This window comes from Bos grunniens, chromosome 10, assembly GCF_055505025.1.
Source record: "Bos grunniens cultivar Pamir isolate PY7600 chromosome 10, Bosgru_T2T1.0, whole genome shotgun sequence".
Taxonomy (NCBI): Eukaryota; Metazoa; Chordata; class Mammalia; order Artiodactyla; family Bovidae; genus Bos; species Bos grunniens.
The window spans coordinates 49,603,985-49,618,601 of NC_141174.1; the positions used below are offsets into that span (position 1 = coordinate 49,603,985).

At 33.6% G+C, this 14,617-nt stretch overlaps 1 protein-coding gene and 1 long non-coding RNA gene across 5 annotated transcripts in view; both read right to left on the reverse strand.

The window, feature by feature from the left end:
* Positions 1-845: 845 nt before the first annotated feature.
* Positions 846-4,260, reverse strand: LOC147364500 (uncharacterized). The gene is made up of 2 exons (XR_015134605.1): positions 1,639-4,260; positions 846-1,603 (listed from the first exon to the last, which is right to left on the reverse strand). It is a non-coding gene; the product is annotated as an uncharacterized LOC147364500 (long non-coding RNA).
* Positions 4,261-4,623: 363 nt separating this feature from the next.
* Positions 4,624-14,617, reverse strand: part of ZNF280D (zinc finger protein 280D) — a 126,033-nt gene continuing 116,039 nt past the window's right edge. For all 4 annotated transcript variants that reach the window (XM_086321146.1, XM_086321147.1, XM_086321148.1 and 1 more), the window contains 2 exons: positions 9,087-9,142; positions 4,624-6,557 (listed from right to left, as the gene is read on the reverse strand). In XM_086321146.1, the coding sequence (XP_086177272.1) occupies positions 5,933-6,557; positions 9,087-9,142 (681 nt within the window). In that variant the 3' untranslated portion in view covers positions 4,624-5,932. The remainder of the gene's footprint in view (positions 6,558-9,086; positions 9,143-14,617) is intronic.

Below are 14,617 nucleotides of genomic sequence, written 5' to 3' on the forward strand. Positions count from 1 at the left end.
TCCTTGAGGTTTTCGGACCACATGGTCTCTGACAGTACAACTGTGCTGTTGCAGTGCAAAAGCTACAACAGATAATATATAAACAAATGACATAGCTGTTTTCTAACAGAATTTTGTTTGTAAAAATAGGTGGCCAACTGCGGGTCATAGTTTGCTAGCCTCTAATATCAGCAATTAAAATCAAGATTTTAAGGCAATGACTAAATGCTTAAAATGTTTTGAAAGTTAAAAACTAGAGTTTATAGTTACACCAAATTCTCCACAAAGGGCAGGTTTTACTTTAATATTTAGGAGGGAAAAGTCTTTTTAAAAAGAGGTTGGTTGCATAGCTAGAACATGGAAGCAACCTAGATGATCAACTGACAGATGAATGGATAAAGAAGTTGTGGTACATATACACAGTGGAATATTACTCAGCCATAAAAAGGAATATCCTTGAGTCAGTTCTAATGAGGTGGATGAAACTAGAGTCTATTATAGAGTGAAGTCAGAAAGAGAAAAAATCATATACTAATACATATGTATGGAATCGAGAAAAATGATACTGAAGAATTTTTTTTCAGGGTAGCAATGGAGAAACAGACATCAAGAATAGACTTATGGACATGGAGAGAGGGGAGGAGATAGTGAGATGTATGGAGAGAGTAACATGAGAACCTATATTACCATATGTAAACTAGATAGCCAACAGGAATTTGCTGTATGCCTCAGGAAACTCAAACAGGGGCTCTGTATCAACCTAGAGGGGTGGGATGGGGATGGAGATCAGAGGGAGGTTCAAATGGGAGTGGATATATGTATACCTATGGTTGATTTATGTCGACGCTTGACAGAAAACAACAAAATTCTGTAAAGCAATTATCCTTTAATTAAAAAATAAATATAAAACAAAGAAGTTTGAATGGGTGAGTAATGCAATCAGCTTTCCTGCTTTGTTTTTGGAAAAGTCAAATGACCCTAGGTATACCTGAAATATTTCTGAAAATCAAAATCCAAGATCACTTCTGTGATCAGCAGTTATTCAGGCCATTAACATCTGCAACTATAGCTTCATTTATATCTTGGTCCAAAAATCTTCATAATGATGACTCACTGTGTCATCAAAGAAGACTAAATTATGCATCATATATTCTTGTAAATAACAAGTGATTTTATAATACCTTTTACAAGCAATTAAAAGTTACCTTTAGCTAACTGTAAAAGTAATTCACCCAGGATACCTCATCCCTCGATGATATTACAGATGCTACTTCAGATGTGCTGAATTTCTTAAAGATGAACCAAGTGAAGTACCTTTGAATTTACAGATTTTGAGTTGAAAATTAAACATTACCATGACTTAAAAAAAATCTATCTCACTTCATTTTTGTGTACATGGATTAGCAGATATGCCTCATTAGTAAGCAATATTTTTAAGACAGTCATTTCTCTTTTAATGCTTAGACACAGTAAATTGTGTTTCATTTCCTAGTTGAAAAAGAAGTCTTAGTGTTATAGTAATCTAGTAAAAATAAAACACTTGCAATTCTTTTCAGTGCCTAAAGTGTTAGTCACTGAGTCGTGTCCAACTCTTTGCGACCCCATGGACTGGTCCGCCAGGCACCTCTGTGCGACCCCATGGACTGGTCCGCCAGGCACCTCTGTCCATGGGATTCTCCAGACGAGAATCCTGGAATGGGTTACCATTCCCTTCTCCAGGGCATCTTCCTGACCCAGGGATTGAACCCAGGTCTCCCGCATTGCAGGCAGATTCTTTACCATCTGAGCCACCAGGGAAGCCCTTTTAGTGCCTATGATACATACAAAAGTCCTATTTCACTGAAGCCACAGCAAGTGAGTGATCCTGGAGTAAAAAGTTTGATGAAACACAAATGATCATGTCAACCATGAAGCAACAATATGGTATTACAGAAGGCTTTAAAAGCGCAATGATGTCAAAACATTTATAATTATTAAATAAAGTATATCTTTAAATCACATGCTGTCTTTCCTGTCAATAGAATATTCACTAACCCTTCCTCTTAAGGTAAAATTCCTCAATCCCTATTAATAAAACAGATCAGTAGGTCCTCTTCTTTATGTTAAGAGGGCCTCCATTCCATATACATATAATCACTGTAGGAATGATAAGACTGTAATTAGTACCATCAATGGGAGGGTTATTTGCAAACACATGTATTTTTAAAAGGGACATTCAATATAAAAGCTAGGAACTACAGATGTGGTGCGTTCAAATCTTGGCTTGTAACCTTAGGCAAATAATTGCCCAGATATTTGGTTTCCTCATCTTTTTACTTATAGCTAAAACAGTATGATTTGTATTTTGTCAACTCCTTTTAAAAATGTTGAGAATAGTTCTTTAAAAATTTATAGGGTGAAAAATTTTACAATTTCCTCCCTAAAACATTAGAGAGATGCAAAGGGGAAAAAAATAACAAAAATATGGCATTCAGATTTTCAATGAAAATTAAATGTTGCATCTGCAAAATGAAAGTTTCTTAACATCACTTAACTGTACATGGAATCAATCATAATCCTATTGTTAGGTAACAGGGGACTGTAAAATGGTAAGACACTTTGGTAGTTAGCTCTTAGGTAAAGGGTCACTAGAGTGCATTTCTGACTTTCATAGTCAATCAAGAAAGTCTAAGTGCTTGTTGTGTATTGGTTTGTTATTATTTCAAATCCACTTGTTTATGACTTAAGTGAAGTTGTTTTGATCTAAGGGTGAATTTGTTTACACTAAGGAAGGTATGCCGGGATGATGTGATTGACATCTGCTGTTGTAGCTAAGTATTCAGTAGCTCACTCACTAGGGGTGCCTCTGGGGGTACTAATCAATACAAACATATGGAAGAGCAACTATCAAGCGATGGACATTTAAACTTCAACCACCAAGAATCTGTGAGGACTTACAGAGAGTGTTTAGCCTGGGCAAGGCTACTCTTTGCTGAAAACAGCTCTCTGAAGATCTTGAGACACTTGTTCCTGCCGTGGTCAGGCCACTCTTGGTCCTCAGCAGTGTTAAACTGTGCAGCAGTCTCAGGAAGAGAAGGGACATCTGTTCCTGCCTTGACAAGGCTCCTCCTGGTAGGCAGTGGTGCAAGTCATGCAATGGCCCCTGCAGTTATAACATCTGAGGCAGCAAAGCTTGCCTACCAACATGCGTGCTGTCATCCCCAAACTATGTACCCCAGCAGCAAGGGACCTAAGCTGTCAACTGATATCCAGCTTTTAGTTGGAAGGACTGACTCTTCAGACAACCAATTCAGAGAGAGGTATACCTCAACTAGATTTGGACTTTACTTCTTTCATCTCTTCTTTGCCTGGAACAATAGTGTAATCAACCATTATTGGTTTGAAGCATGTTATTTCTTTATTAGCTTATTAACAGACATTATTCTATATGGTATTGGCTTGTGAAATATTATTATTATAAACTATAATTCTCACAGTGAACTAGTGTTAAATTAATTACTGGCAAAGAAAATTTCAGTCCCTGAACACCATTTTCCCAGACAAAATAGCACTCTAAAGCACATAAATGCAAAATACAGTCCACTGGTCAACCCCCAACCAACATTCTGTTTTTGTAAACAAAGTTTTGCTGGAACACAAACTGGCCATCATTTACATACTGTCTACAGGTACTCTTAAGCTACAAGGAAGAGTTGGATAATTGTGACCACATGGTCAACAATTATTCACTATCTGATTCTACACAGAAGTCTACTGACCACTGTGCTAAGGCACTACTTCTCAAAGGTTTGGTTTGCATATCTGAATTGTTTGTTCCCAATGAGAAATGAGATTTTGTGAAAACATAAACCAATTATGTTACCAAGTACAATATTTATTTAAACTACTGTTTGTTTTTTTTTTCATTGCTAGATTTTCTCAGTGAAGAATTTATAGTCTGGTACAGGTTCTTTTTCTCATAGTGGATAGGTATGAACAATTCATTGATTAGGTACTTTCACTACTATAAGCAGAAGTGGTATCTAATCAGGAGGAGGAACTACTCAGAGTTCACAAGGAATTACCGTATCATTTACAGACCTACTTTGGCACAGTGCTCCAGGTTTTTGCAGCATTAGGCAGCAGGCTTGGCGGTTATTTGAATCAGATTCAGAAAATGGTCCTTACATAGACTTTCTCAATCTTCTTGCTCTCCTAAGGAATATGTTACTCCAAAAATCTTCTGTGCTCTAGATTTATGTTTCAACAAGGTGAAGGATGACAGTTAATAAGTCTTTATTTCCCCACTTTTTCTTAGGAGCAGGAACTATAAAAATATTTACCCCCACCCCAAAAAATATTCAAGAAAATAAGTCAATAATTTATTTTGCCCATTTAGCCTCTTTAATTTACTGAGCAGATAGAAAACTATTTTAAATTATAATTCTCTTGAAGTAGAAGAATTTGTAAAGTAAATCTATTCTCTGTAAATATTAGCAGTTTCCCCTCTGTACTTTAAGTGTCAATTTAAAATAAATCATGCATCAATTAAAGAAAACAGAATGCAATCTACCGGTAGCTTTAACATGAAATTTCCTTGAACAATATACAATTTCTAGAGGCGCCAAAGGTAATCTGACTCAAGCAGCTTTCTGAAAAATAAAATTATTCAGGGACAGATTTTTATTGCAAATATTTACTCAAAAAACTACTATATACAGCATAATTTTAATACCCATTTAAAACATTTAACAGTGAAACAAAATTTAAGAATTCAAAGCACATTTTAAGAAGTAAAAATGTAGCATTTTAAATAAAAGTTTATTAGTACTTCAAAGCAAACTACTCTTATTCATATTATTCATTTCTGTATCTATTATTTTCTATATGATAAAAAAACTGAAAAAATCAATTTAGCAGCCATCTTAAGGATAAATTAGGCTAAATATCCCAAACCAATTTTTTACATCCTGCTTTAGGTCCCATTTGAAGTTTCTATTTTACAATTACAGAAAAAGTCACTTAAACATGGCTGAATTCATGCCAGTTTACTGCTTTACAAATATCTACATTAATCTGTACTTTGGTTTGGTTTCCAGACCATGTTTATGGTTCTATTTCTAAAGAAGATCATTAAAACAATATTAAAAGCATAATAGCTACAGGATTTTCAACAATGGATTTCTACTTTATACAACTAGTTCATCAAGGGATTTCTGCACAGCGTACACACTGACAAAAAGCACAAATATAAATTTTTATTTTAATAATTTCACTTTCACTGAAAGTTTAATTAAGGTAAGCTTACAGCCTGGCAGGCTAACACTTGTACGGAGGTACACAGATTCAAATATTCTGTTCACATGCTTCTGGCAGTCTGGAATGTTATATTATATTCAAAATTAAGTTTATGTTCATCCAAATTCTCATTAGATCAACTAATTTAGCATTCTAAACATGCTCCATTTACCAGAATCATACTCAAAATGAAGCTCTCATTAACAACGCCAATCAGCTATTATTTTAAATCAATTATTCCCAAAAGGCATGTGGTTTCCAAATTTCTTCCTTTAAGTTAATTGAAAAGGATGTACAGGTAATAAGGACTTTTAGCTTAGGACTGATGGAAATTTCAAAAGCCTCATTAACATAACTAATATTCTAATAATCAATTCATATTGATCACCAAGTTCCATGTCCTTGAAAACTGCGAAATGACTTTTTCATTGCAAACTTAACTTTCATTAAATCTTACTCATGTTTTAAAAACTTCTTGGAAATTCATACCTAGTCATGCTATTAATGATGGATTGATTTAATAACCTAGGCTCAACATACAGGTAAAATATATGAATGGCCTCCCTTACATTTTTCTATGTCTGCACTCTGCAACAACACCACTGAGGTCACCTGATAGCACTGTTCCAAATGGTCTTACTATTGGTACACTAAAACTTAGAATGCCTAGTTAATTTCAACTTCTTTCTTTTTCATCTACCAGGTCTCCTGTTGTCTCTGTTGTGCTAAGACTATTTTCTCCAGGAACGTTATCTGTTTGATCAGACACTACAGCATCAGTCTTGGCTGAAGGATCACCACTACCCTTCTGAAGAATCTCTGTGGCTTCAAACTCAAGCACTTCTGATGGAGTCAAAGGTTCCAAATGAACACTGCCTTGCTCACTGACATCAGAACTAACAGATTCACGTTCATCTCTTTTTCTCAAAAACTGATCAATACTAACATCACCAGATGTTAACCGCAAATCTTTAATATTCTTGGAAGAAAATCTAGCTTCACCAGCATTGCGATCCTCAATCTGATCACATGCAATGAGGTTTTCTGAACTTTGGCACATCTTCAACTCTGTTTCCTGACATATGTGCTCTACTTGTTTTTCCTTTTCCACTTTATCTGCATCAATAGTTGAATCATAACCGAAGATATTCTTTGAGCCAGTTTCCTGATCTTCAAGACAGTTATCATTTTCTTTATCTGAAACGGATATGTCTTCTTCACTTTTTGTTGTTGATGAGCCTTCAAATAAATGCACATCACATCCATTTTTTATTTCCTCTGAAGAAGCTTCATCTTGTTTACTGAAAAAATAAAGCTACTTATTATCTATTTCTTCATAATACAATGTATTTGAATACTTACTTTCAAAGTAAAGACATTTTCTGAAAAAGAAAAAAAGGCACACTTGCCCACCCAAAAAAGACAAAAAATCAAAGTCCCCAGTCCTTGCCATGATGTTACAATTTAGGAAGTGGCCATTTTCTTAGGCAGCAGAGTGAGAAACTCCATAGTCACATATTCAAAGGAGTCCTGAGGAGTTAACTCATTAGTTTTGATCCTCGTTATCATTACTTTACCTGTTCATACTCTTGCTTGATTTTAGTTAAAATGTGAGTGTGCTTATTAGCTCATAAGAGTACTTTAAATAAGGAATGAATGTATGTGGGAAAAATCCTATTTTCTTTTTCTTTGATTTACATGTCCTCTTAGGATTAGCATGTTTTTCCTAAGCAAAAGCAAGTAAGCATTCACAAAGATTTTACTAATTTCATAACAGCCTAACTTAGAAAAACATGAACACATGTCTAAGAAATATGTAAGCATAAAACTTGAATACCTGTAAGTTTACGTGTATACGTGTCTGTGTATGTATACAGACATACGTAAGTAAGATGTGTTACGCTGATGTGTTAACAGAAACTCTGATGTATTAACAGAAACTATTCAGTGAATATAATTTCCTATGCTATATAGTAGAACCCTGCTGTTTATCTATTTTATATATAATAACATATATATATGTTAATCCCAAACTCCTAATTTATCCTTCCTCCACCCTCTTTCCCTTTTGGTAACCATAGTTTGTTTTCAATGTCTGCAAGCCTTAGAAACAGATTTCCAAGATGATCTCAGGTCACTTATATAGATGTAACAATGCTTATTTTACTAAAAAGAATTTTAATGATTACATTTATCTTATTTCTTACATTAATCCACCTGGAATTTAGACTTTTTTGTAATGAAGTACCCATATATCAAAGCAATGTTATCAAATAGTCATTTATTATTTACTAAATTATATTTGTAAGGCTGTTTCTCTGCTATTTAATTTGTTCTGATGTGTCTTTAGACTATTACAAGCCAATACCATCCAGTTTTAACAATTAGAAATTAACATTGTACTTCATTATCTAATAGGTTAAATCACCTACATTCTACTGTTCTTCTCCCTAAATTAGTAGTTTGAAGAAGTAAAAGATATTTCTACACGGATGCTCATTAAAACAATGTTTAAAATAGTGAATACAGAAACAATCTAATATCTAACACAGCTATGATTTTTTAAATTGTGGTATTAATAAATAGAAAAATATGAATCCTACTTGAAACACCACTAATTTCCAAATCAAATCCAATTTGGATTTTCAATTAAGTGCTCATTAACCATAATTTGGAAAAAATGACCTATCACGTAAGTTACTAATAAATTATTTTGTATCTCAGTAAATTTTTTCTTTAAAATCTTCTAAATTGCACATTTCTCATTGTTATTATTGTGAATTAACTATGTTATGCATTAGATTTTGTAATGACATGTTATGGGTATATAAGAATGGTTCTGCTGCCTTAATTAATACTTTGGTTAATTTCAGTCATACTTTGCTCATTTTCTTGGGTCTTACAGGTCAATTACATTATCTCAAAAAGTTATAATAGTTCCCTCATTTAAATTTGTAAAATTCTTATTTTTGTTCAGATCTTATTGAACTAATTATAATTTACAGAAAATGTTAAATAATATAGATGTGTCTAGTCTTTCTCCTAAGTCCTTAGTTGAATTCTGTTAACTTTTTTCATCCAAAATTCTAGGAAAAATGCTAGATAAAGAAAGGGCTAGATAATTGTCCTGGTCAAGTCTAAGAAACATCATCAAAAGGTCTTATTCCATAATTTTCTTTTTAGAGGCAATAGATTGATTAATCTCATCAAGTTAACAAGCAGACTATGGTAAAACACACAGCATAAAGACAGAAATGGGGAAAGTAATTAAAAGACAAAATCATCTTTAACTGGAATAAAGTTCTAATTAGAATATTGGATTCTCTTTTGCTAAAAAATAGTGAAATCTCGTGTTCTAAGTGTTCTACTCAAGAATTAAATTTAAAAAAAAAAACACGTTGAATTTTGAAACTTTTATGTTGAGATCCTACCACACAAGTAACTTATAGCTTTTAAAAAATACTTTAAAAATAAGATTTTAAAACTATTTGCAATAATTGTCACCATCTTATAACCTGCAGCATCTTGTAACTATTTTCATTTAACAGAGGCAATTACAATCCATTACCATTTTACTTACTTGTACTCTAAAAAATTAACAACTTATAAAATGTATTCTACATATTTAAAAGGCTTCAAAACTAAGGATCTGTAGTATATTTCTGTTGTATTAAAATTTCAAAATTTGATTTTAATTGAAAGTCATTACTAAAAGGAACACCATATATAAAATTTAAATAGCCCTTTCCCAAATAACTGAAATAATATACAGCTCAAATATCATTTTATATACACAAATTTCAAGAGATTCAGCTTTTCCTTATATTTACCTTTCAGAATTTGATGTTTCTGTTTCTCCTTCAGCCAAATTAGATCTTGCAATTTCCTGAAATGATTAATAACATTTTTCTTTTATATTCAAAACTAAGCTTACATTCAAATTATGTTTATATTCAAAACTGCTACTTTTATTAAACTTTCTAGATAAAAAGAACTTGTGTGCTGCCTAGTATTCCAAAGAAAGAGAAAAAACAATTTCTTAAAGTATGTTTTAGAATGACTCTTAAAACTAAAAACAGGATTTCAAAAATTGTTTTTTAAAAAACTCATAAGAATTTCAGTGTACCAAAAGTTTTTGAAGCAAGGATATGAAACAGTTACCCAGTTATAACAATACCTGCTTTCCTTAGATTCTTCTAAGTGTGAACCATAATTGTAATTACTAGAAAACTAGTAAAGCACACCTTGAATTTGAATAAGTCTCATCCACAGTATTTTATACACACATATTAAAAACAGGTACTTAGGTAAAACATTATGAAACTATGATTTTATATTTGGAGTCATGGTAACCCTTCCATTGTCAAACCAAGTAATATTAAATAATATACAAATGAAGTATTTTGATTATTTCAAATGTTTTTTTGGGGAGGAAAGAATATAATAAAACCTCAGTAATAAAGAGGCAAGCTTAACATTTTATAACAATTAGAAATTATTGAGACTTTACGATGCATGAAGTAGTATATTAAGAACTTTACATTCACTGTCTCATTTAATCTTCATTATTAGATATTATAAACTCCATTTCTACAAATGAGAATAAAGACTGTGCGGGTTAAGCATCAATAGAAAACCCAAGGCAAAACCACAGTAAGTGGTGAAATTTCAAATCTAGGTCCAACTTTTAGTCACTAGAATGATTGATTCAAGTCTGTGAAAGTGATCATGGTGTATTAATCACATACATGTATTTCCCTGCTCTCCAAAAACACTACTAAAATGAGGGCAAGGAAATAAAACAATTTCCGCTCATAAAGACCAAGAAAGCATCAAAGCATACTAACTGTCAAAGAGATGTCAACAAATTTGTAGATGCAAAGTAGCTGGAGGAATAGAAATTAACTTCACAGTGTGGAGGAAGTGATAACTAAACATTTGAACAGGGGAGTGCAAGGAAAAGAGAATCAATTTTCCCAGAGAAGTTAACAGATCTGGTATTTGGAGAAATTCAGTACAATATTCAATACATAAAAGGTAAAAATAAAGAATGAATACTGCTGAGAAATCTAAATACTCTCCCCAACTCACACAACAGGTACCTATTCTTTCCTCTACTGCTTAGGCCAAAGGCCAAGTCTTTGAACTGGAGACTGTCTATGGACTTGTGAACACCAGGAATGGCAAAGGGCAGGTAAGAGGTACTGAAAGAAAACAGAAAAATTTAGTAAAGGTCCATAAACTGAATAAAGTGATCCTCATTTATCTCTCTGCCTGGCTCCCAGAATGCTAGCAGCCAGAGGAACCACTCATCACTCCACCAACCCCAGCTGGAATCTAGGAGATTCCTCTTTGAAGAAAATTATCAGCCTCAAAAACTTTGAGAGCATCCTTCCTACCAAAGAATAAGTCACCTCAGCATCTGATTTTCCTATGCTGAAGTCTAAAAAATTGCCAAGCAGACTGAGCATGTCATACAGCACAGTAATCCATGAAGCAACCTTCACAACATAATCCATGTCAGCAGTTCTCCAAGTTGGTTCACAGACATATGGGGCCTCCAAGACACTTTTAGGAGGCATGTGAGGTTAAAATTCTTGGTACGAAGCAGTAATGAGTAAAAAAGCTGACATTTTAATACAAATCAAGGCACTGACATTGAACCAGTCACTGTATTCTCCACTGGCATACACCAGCAGTAAAATTAATTTTACTAAATGTCAACCCTTGAGTATATGTCTTTTGAATAGTCTGTGTAATGAAATACCAAGCATGCATAAAGTACTGCTGCTGCACACCAAAAACACTTGGGTCTGTGATTTAGTTGTAAGATGAACTTGGCCAAATTTTTTTTCATGGAACATCATTTTTATTTTTAAAGAATGACTGTCAAACTATGAATATTTAGACCTGAGTATTCAGAAGGTATTTTCTTCAAAAATGACAAAATGAGTACGTCACATTAAAGTAAACAATCAAACAGTGTTTGTTGCCAGGAATAAAATTCAAGAAAAATTTAAATCTTAGGATAACTTGTATCTACTATTCATGAGATAAATGCTAATACTAATGAATGTGATTACCTGATTTGTAATATGAAACATGGCAAAACTTGGAGGATCTATGTGACTTGTATATATTCTATATATTGAATATATAGAACAAATATACTCTAAATGACTAATGAACAATGTTATAAAATCACATACGGATAAAAGATCCAAACAAAGTGCAAGCCTGACCAGTAGATTTTAATGAACCGCAGAGTACAAAATGTTCAGTGATATGATGTCAGATTCCACATTGCAACAAAGCTTTAAGAAAATTTCCACATGTCTAATTTTGATGTCATAAAAAGAATATCATAATTATCTGAGATTATTAAAGTACTGGTTGAAGCTGGGTATTCTTTATATATTTCAATCAAAATATATCACAACAGACTGAATGCAGAAACACAAGAATCTAGTTTCCTTCTGCTTAACTAGACATTAAAAAGATAAGCAAAAGTGTAGAACAATTTATTCTAAATAAATTTCTTTTTGTTTGCAAATAGTTATTTTTCAGGAAAATATTTATATATTTTAAGTAACAATATTTTTTAAATTTCATATTTTTATTTTCTAGTACCATAAACATCAATAAATTTTAGGAGTACTAGGGGGAATAGATAGATAAAATAGGAATGTACCCTGTGGTATGCTGCACTGCACAACCTGTCCCTGTACAAACATAGGGTTTTTGATCATCTTTTTTGTGCTTTAATTTTTAACATGAATGAACATTCAAGGTGTAGACATCCTTTACATTACACAGATTAAAATAAACAAGAGAATAAAGAAAGAGGCTAGGAGACATCAGAGACTTTGCCGGAAACAAAATAAATATATATGATATATATATTCAATATTCCTGGAGATATGATATATTATTATATACATTAAACAAGAACAAAAAAAAAAAACTGAAAACAACTGAAGAACAAATAAAAAACTAAAGAGCAATTCAAAATAAATATATGGCAACTAAAATAAGTAATTAAGTTTAGAAAATCTTTTTTGTAAGACCGAATGAAAAGACAAAAAGATGGAAGGCAAGAAAGAAAATGCCATACAATCAGAGAAGTTGATGCAGAAAGTAGCTGTCATCAATAGGAGTTTCCAAAAAAAAAAAAAGAGAGAGAGAACAGAGAAGAAAATAAAAGTGAAAATTTACCAAAGAAATAAAACAAGAAAATTTCCCCCAAACATAAATATCTAAGATTACAAAGGCTTATCAAATTTGTACCATAATGAAAGAAAAAAGGATGATGGGTGAACATATGAAATTTCAAAACACTTGAGATAAACATTAAAGTTTCCAAAGAACAAAATAATATAAACACCAAGTGGACCAAAAATGGCATCAGACATAATGAAAACAATACTTTTAAAAATGCATAGGAAAAATGTTTTCTATGAATTCAGCCAAACCATTAATATCATTAGAATAAATAGTTATAAATTTACATGAAGTGAAAAAAGACGCAACCTTTCTATGGAAATTGTTAAAGGACATATTTCATCAAAATAAGGAGTAAAACAATAAAAGGACTCACAGTTCAGGAAACAGGACATCCAACACAACAAAGTGGCAAAGTAAAACCCTGATCAACAAACTATGCATCAAGCTTAGAGAGTAACTAGTTTAAAGCTGACTGGAGAGAAGATCTCCAGATCCTCCAACAATTTTTTTGGATATGTGTGAACATTCTGAAAAAAATACTTCCAGATACTGAACAAACTGCAGCATTTAAAAAAAGCATTAGGTACACAGAAGAGTAAACAAATCAGTAAAAATATAATTTTACCTCAGAAAAACAAAATGAAGTATAGGAAAGAAAATTATTGTACATTTCCTAGCTCAGTATGCTGCTGCTAAGTCGCTTCAGTCGTGTCCGACTCTGTGCAACTCCACAGACGGCAGCCCACCAGGCTCCCCCGTCCCTGGGATTCTCCAGGCAAGAACACTGGAGTGGGCTGCCATTTCCTTCTCCAACGCATCAAAGTGAAAAGTGAAAGTGAAGTCGCTCAGTATAGTGGTACCAAAAATTGTGATGTTGGGATTTCTTGGTGGTTCTTTGGTAAAGAACTAGCCTGTCAATGCAGGAGACATAGGTTAGATCCCTGAACTAAGATCCCAGATGCTGCAGAGCAACTAAGCCCATGTGTCACAGTTAGTGAGCCCGTGCTCTAGAGTCTGGGAGCTCCAACAATTGAGCCCATGAGCTGAAACTGCTGAAGTCCTCATGTTCTAGAGTCTGTGCTCCATAACAAGAGAAGCCACTGCAATGAGAAGCCTGCACACTCCAACTGGAGAGTAGCTCCACTCTCTGCAACTAGAGAAAAGCCTGCACAGCAATGAAAACCTAGCAGTTAAAAATTTTTAAAAATAAAAAAGTTGTGCTGTTAACTGGGCTGAGATCAGTGCTATGCCAAGCCACAGAGTTACCAGAGACAAAATACATATAAAATTTACCATTTTAACCATTTTTAAATGTATAGCTCAGTGGTATTAAATAGCAATACATTCACATTGTTACACAACCATTACCACCATCCATCCCCTATAATTTTTTTCATCTTGTAAACCTGAAAAATCTATACCAATTAAACAATAACTCCCTATTCCCTCCTCCCCCAGACTCTGGAAACAACCACTATACTCTTTTTTGATTACTCTCAGTACCTCATATAAATGAAATCATATATCTTTTTGTGACTAACATTTGATTAGCAAAATGTCATCAAAGTTCATCCATATTGTAGAATTCTCTTACTTCAAATGGGGTGTATACCACATTTTTTATCCATTCATCTGTTGATGGACCCTTGGTTTACTTCCATATTTTAGCTATTATGAATAATGTTGCTATGAAAACAGGGGTACAAATATCTCAACTCTTGAGGAACTGCTGGACCATATAATTTTCTGAGGAACGGCCATACTGTTTTCCACAATGGATATACCATTTTACCTTGCCACCAACTTTCCTGATAGTTCAGTTGGTAAAGAATCTGCCTGCAATGCAGGAGACCCCGGTTCGATTCCTGGGTCGGGACGATCTGGTGGAGAAGGGATAGGCTACCCACCCCAGTATTCTTGGGCTTCCCTTGTGGCTCAGCTGGTAAAGATTCACCCTGCAATGCAGGAGACCTGGGTTTGATCTCTGGGTCAGGAAGATCCCCTGGAGAAGGGAAAGGCTAGCCACTCCAGTATTCTGGCCTGGAGAATTCCATGGACTGTATAGGCCATGGACTTGCAAAGAGTCAGACATGACTGAGCGACTTTCTCTCACTCACTTAAATGCACAAGGTCTCCA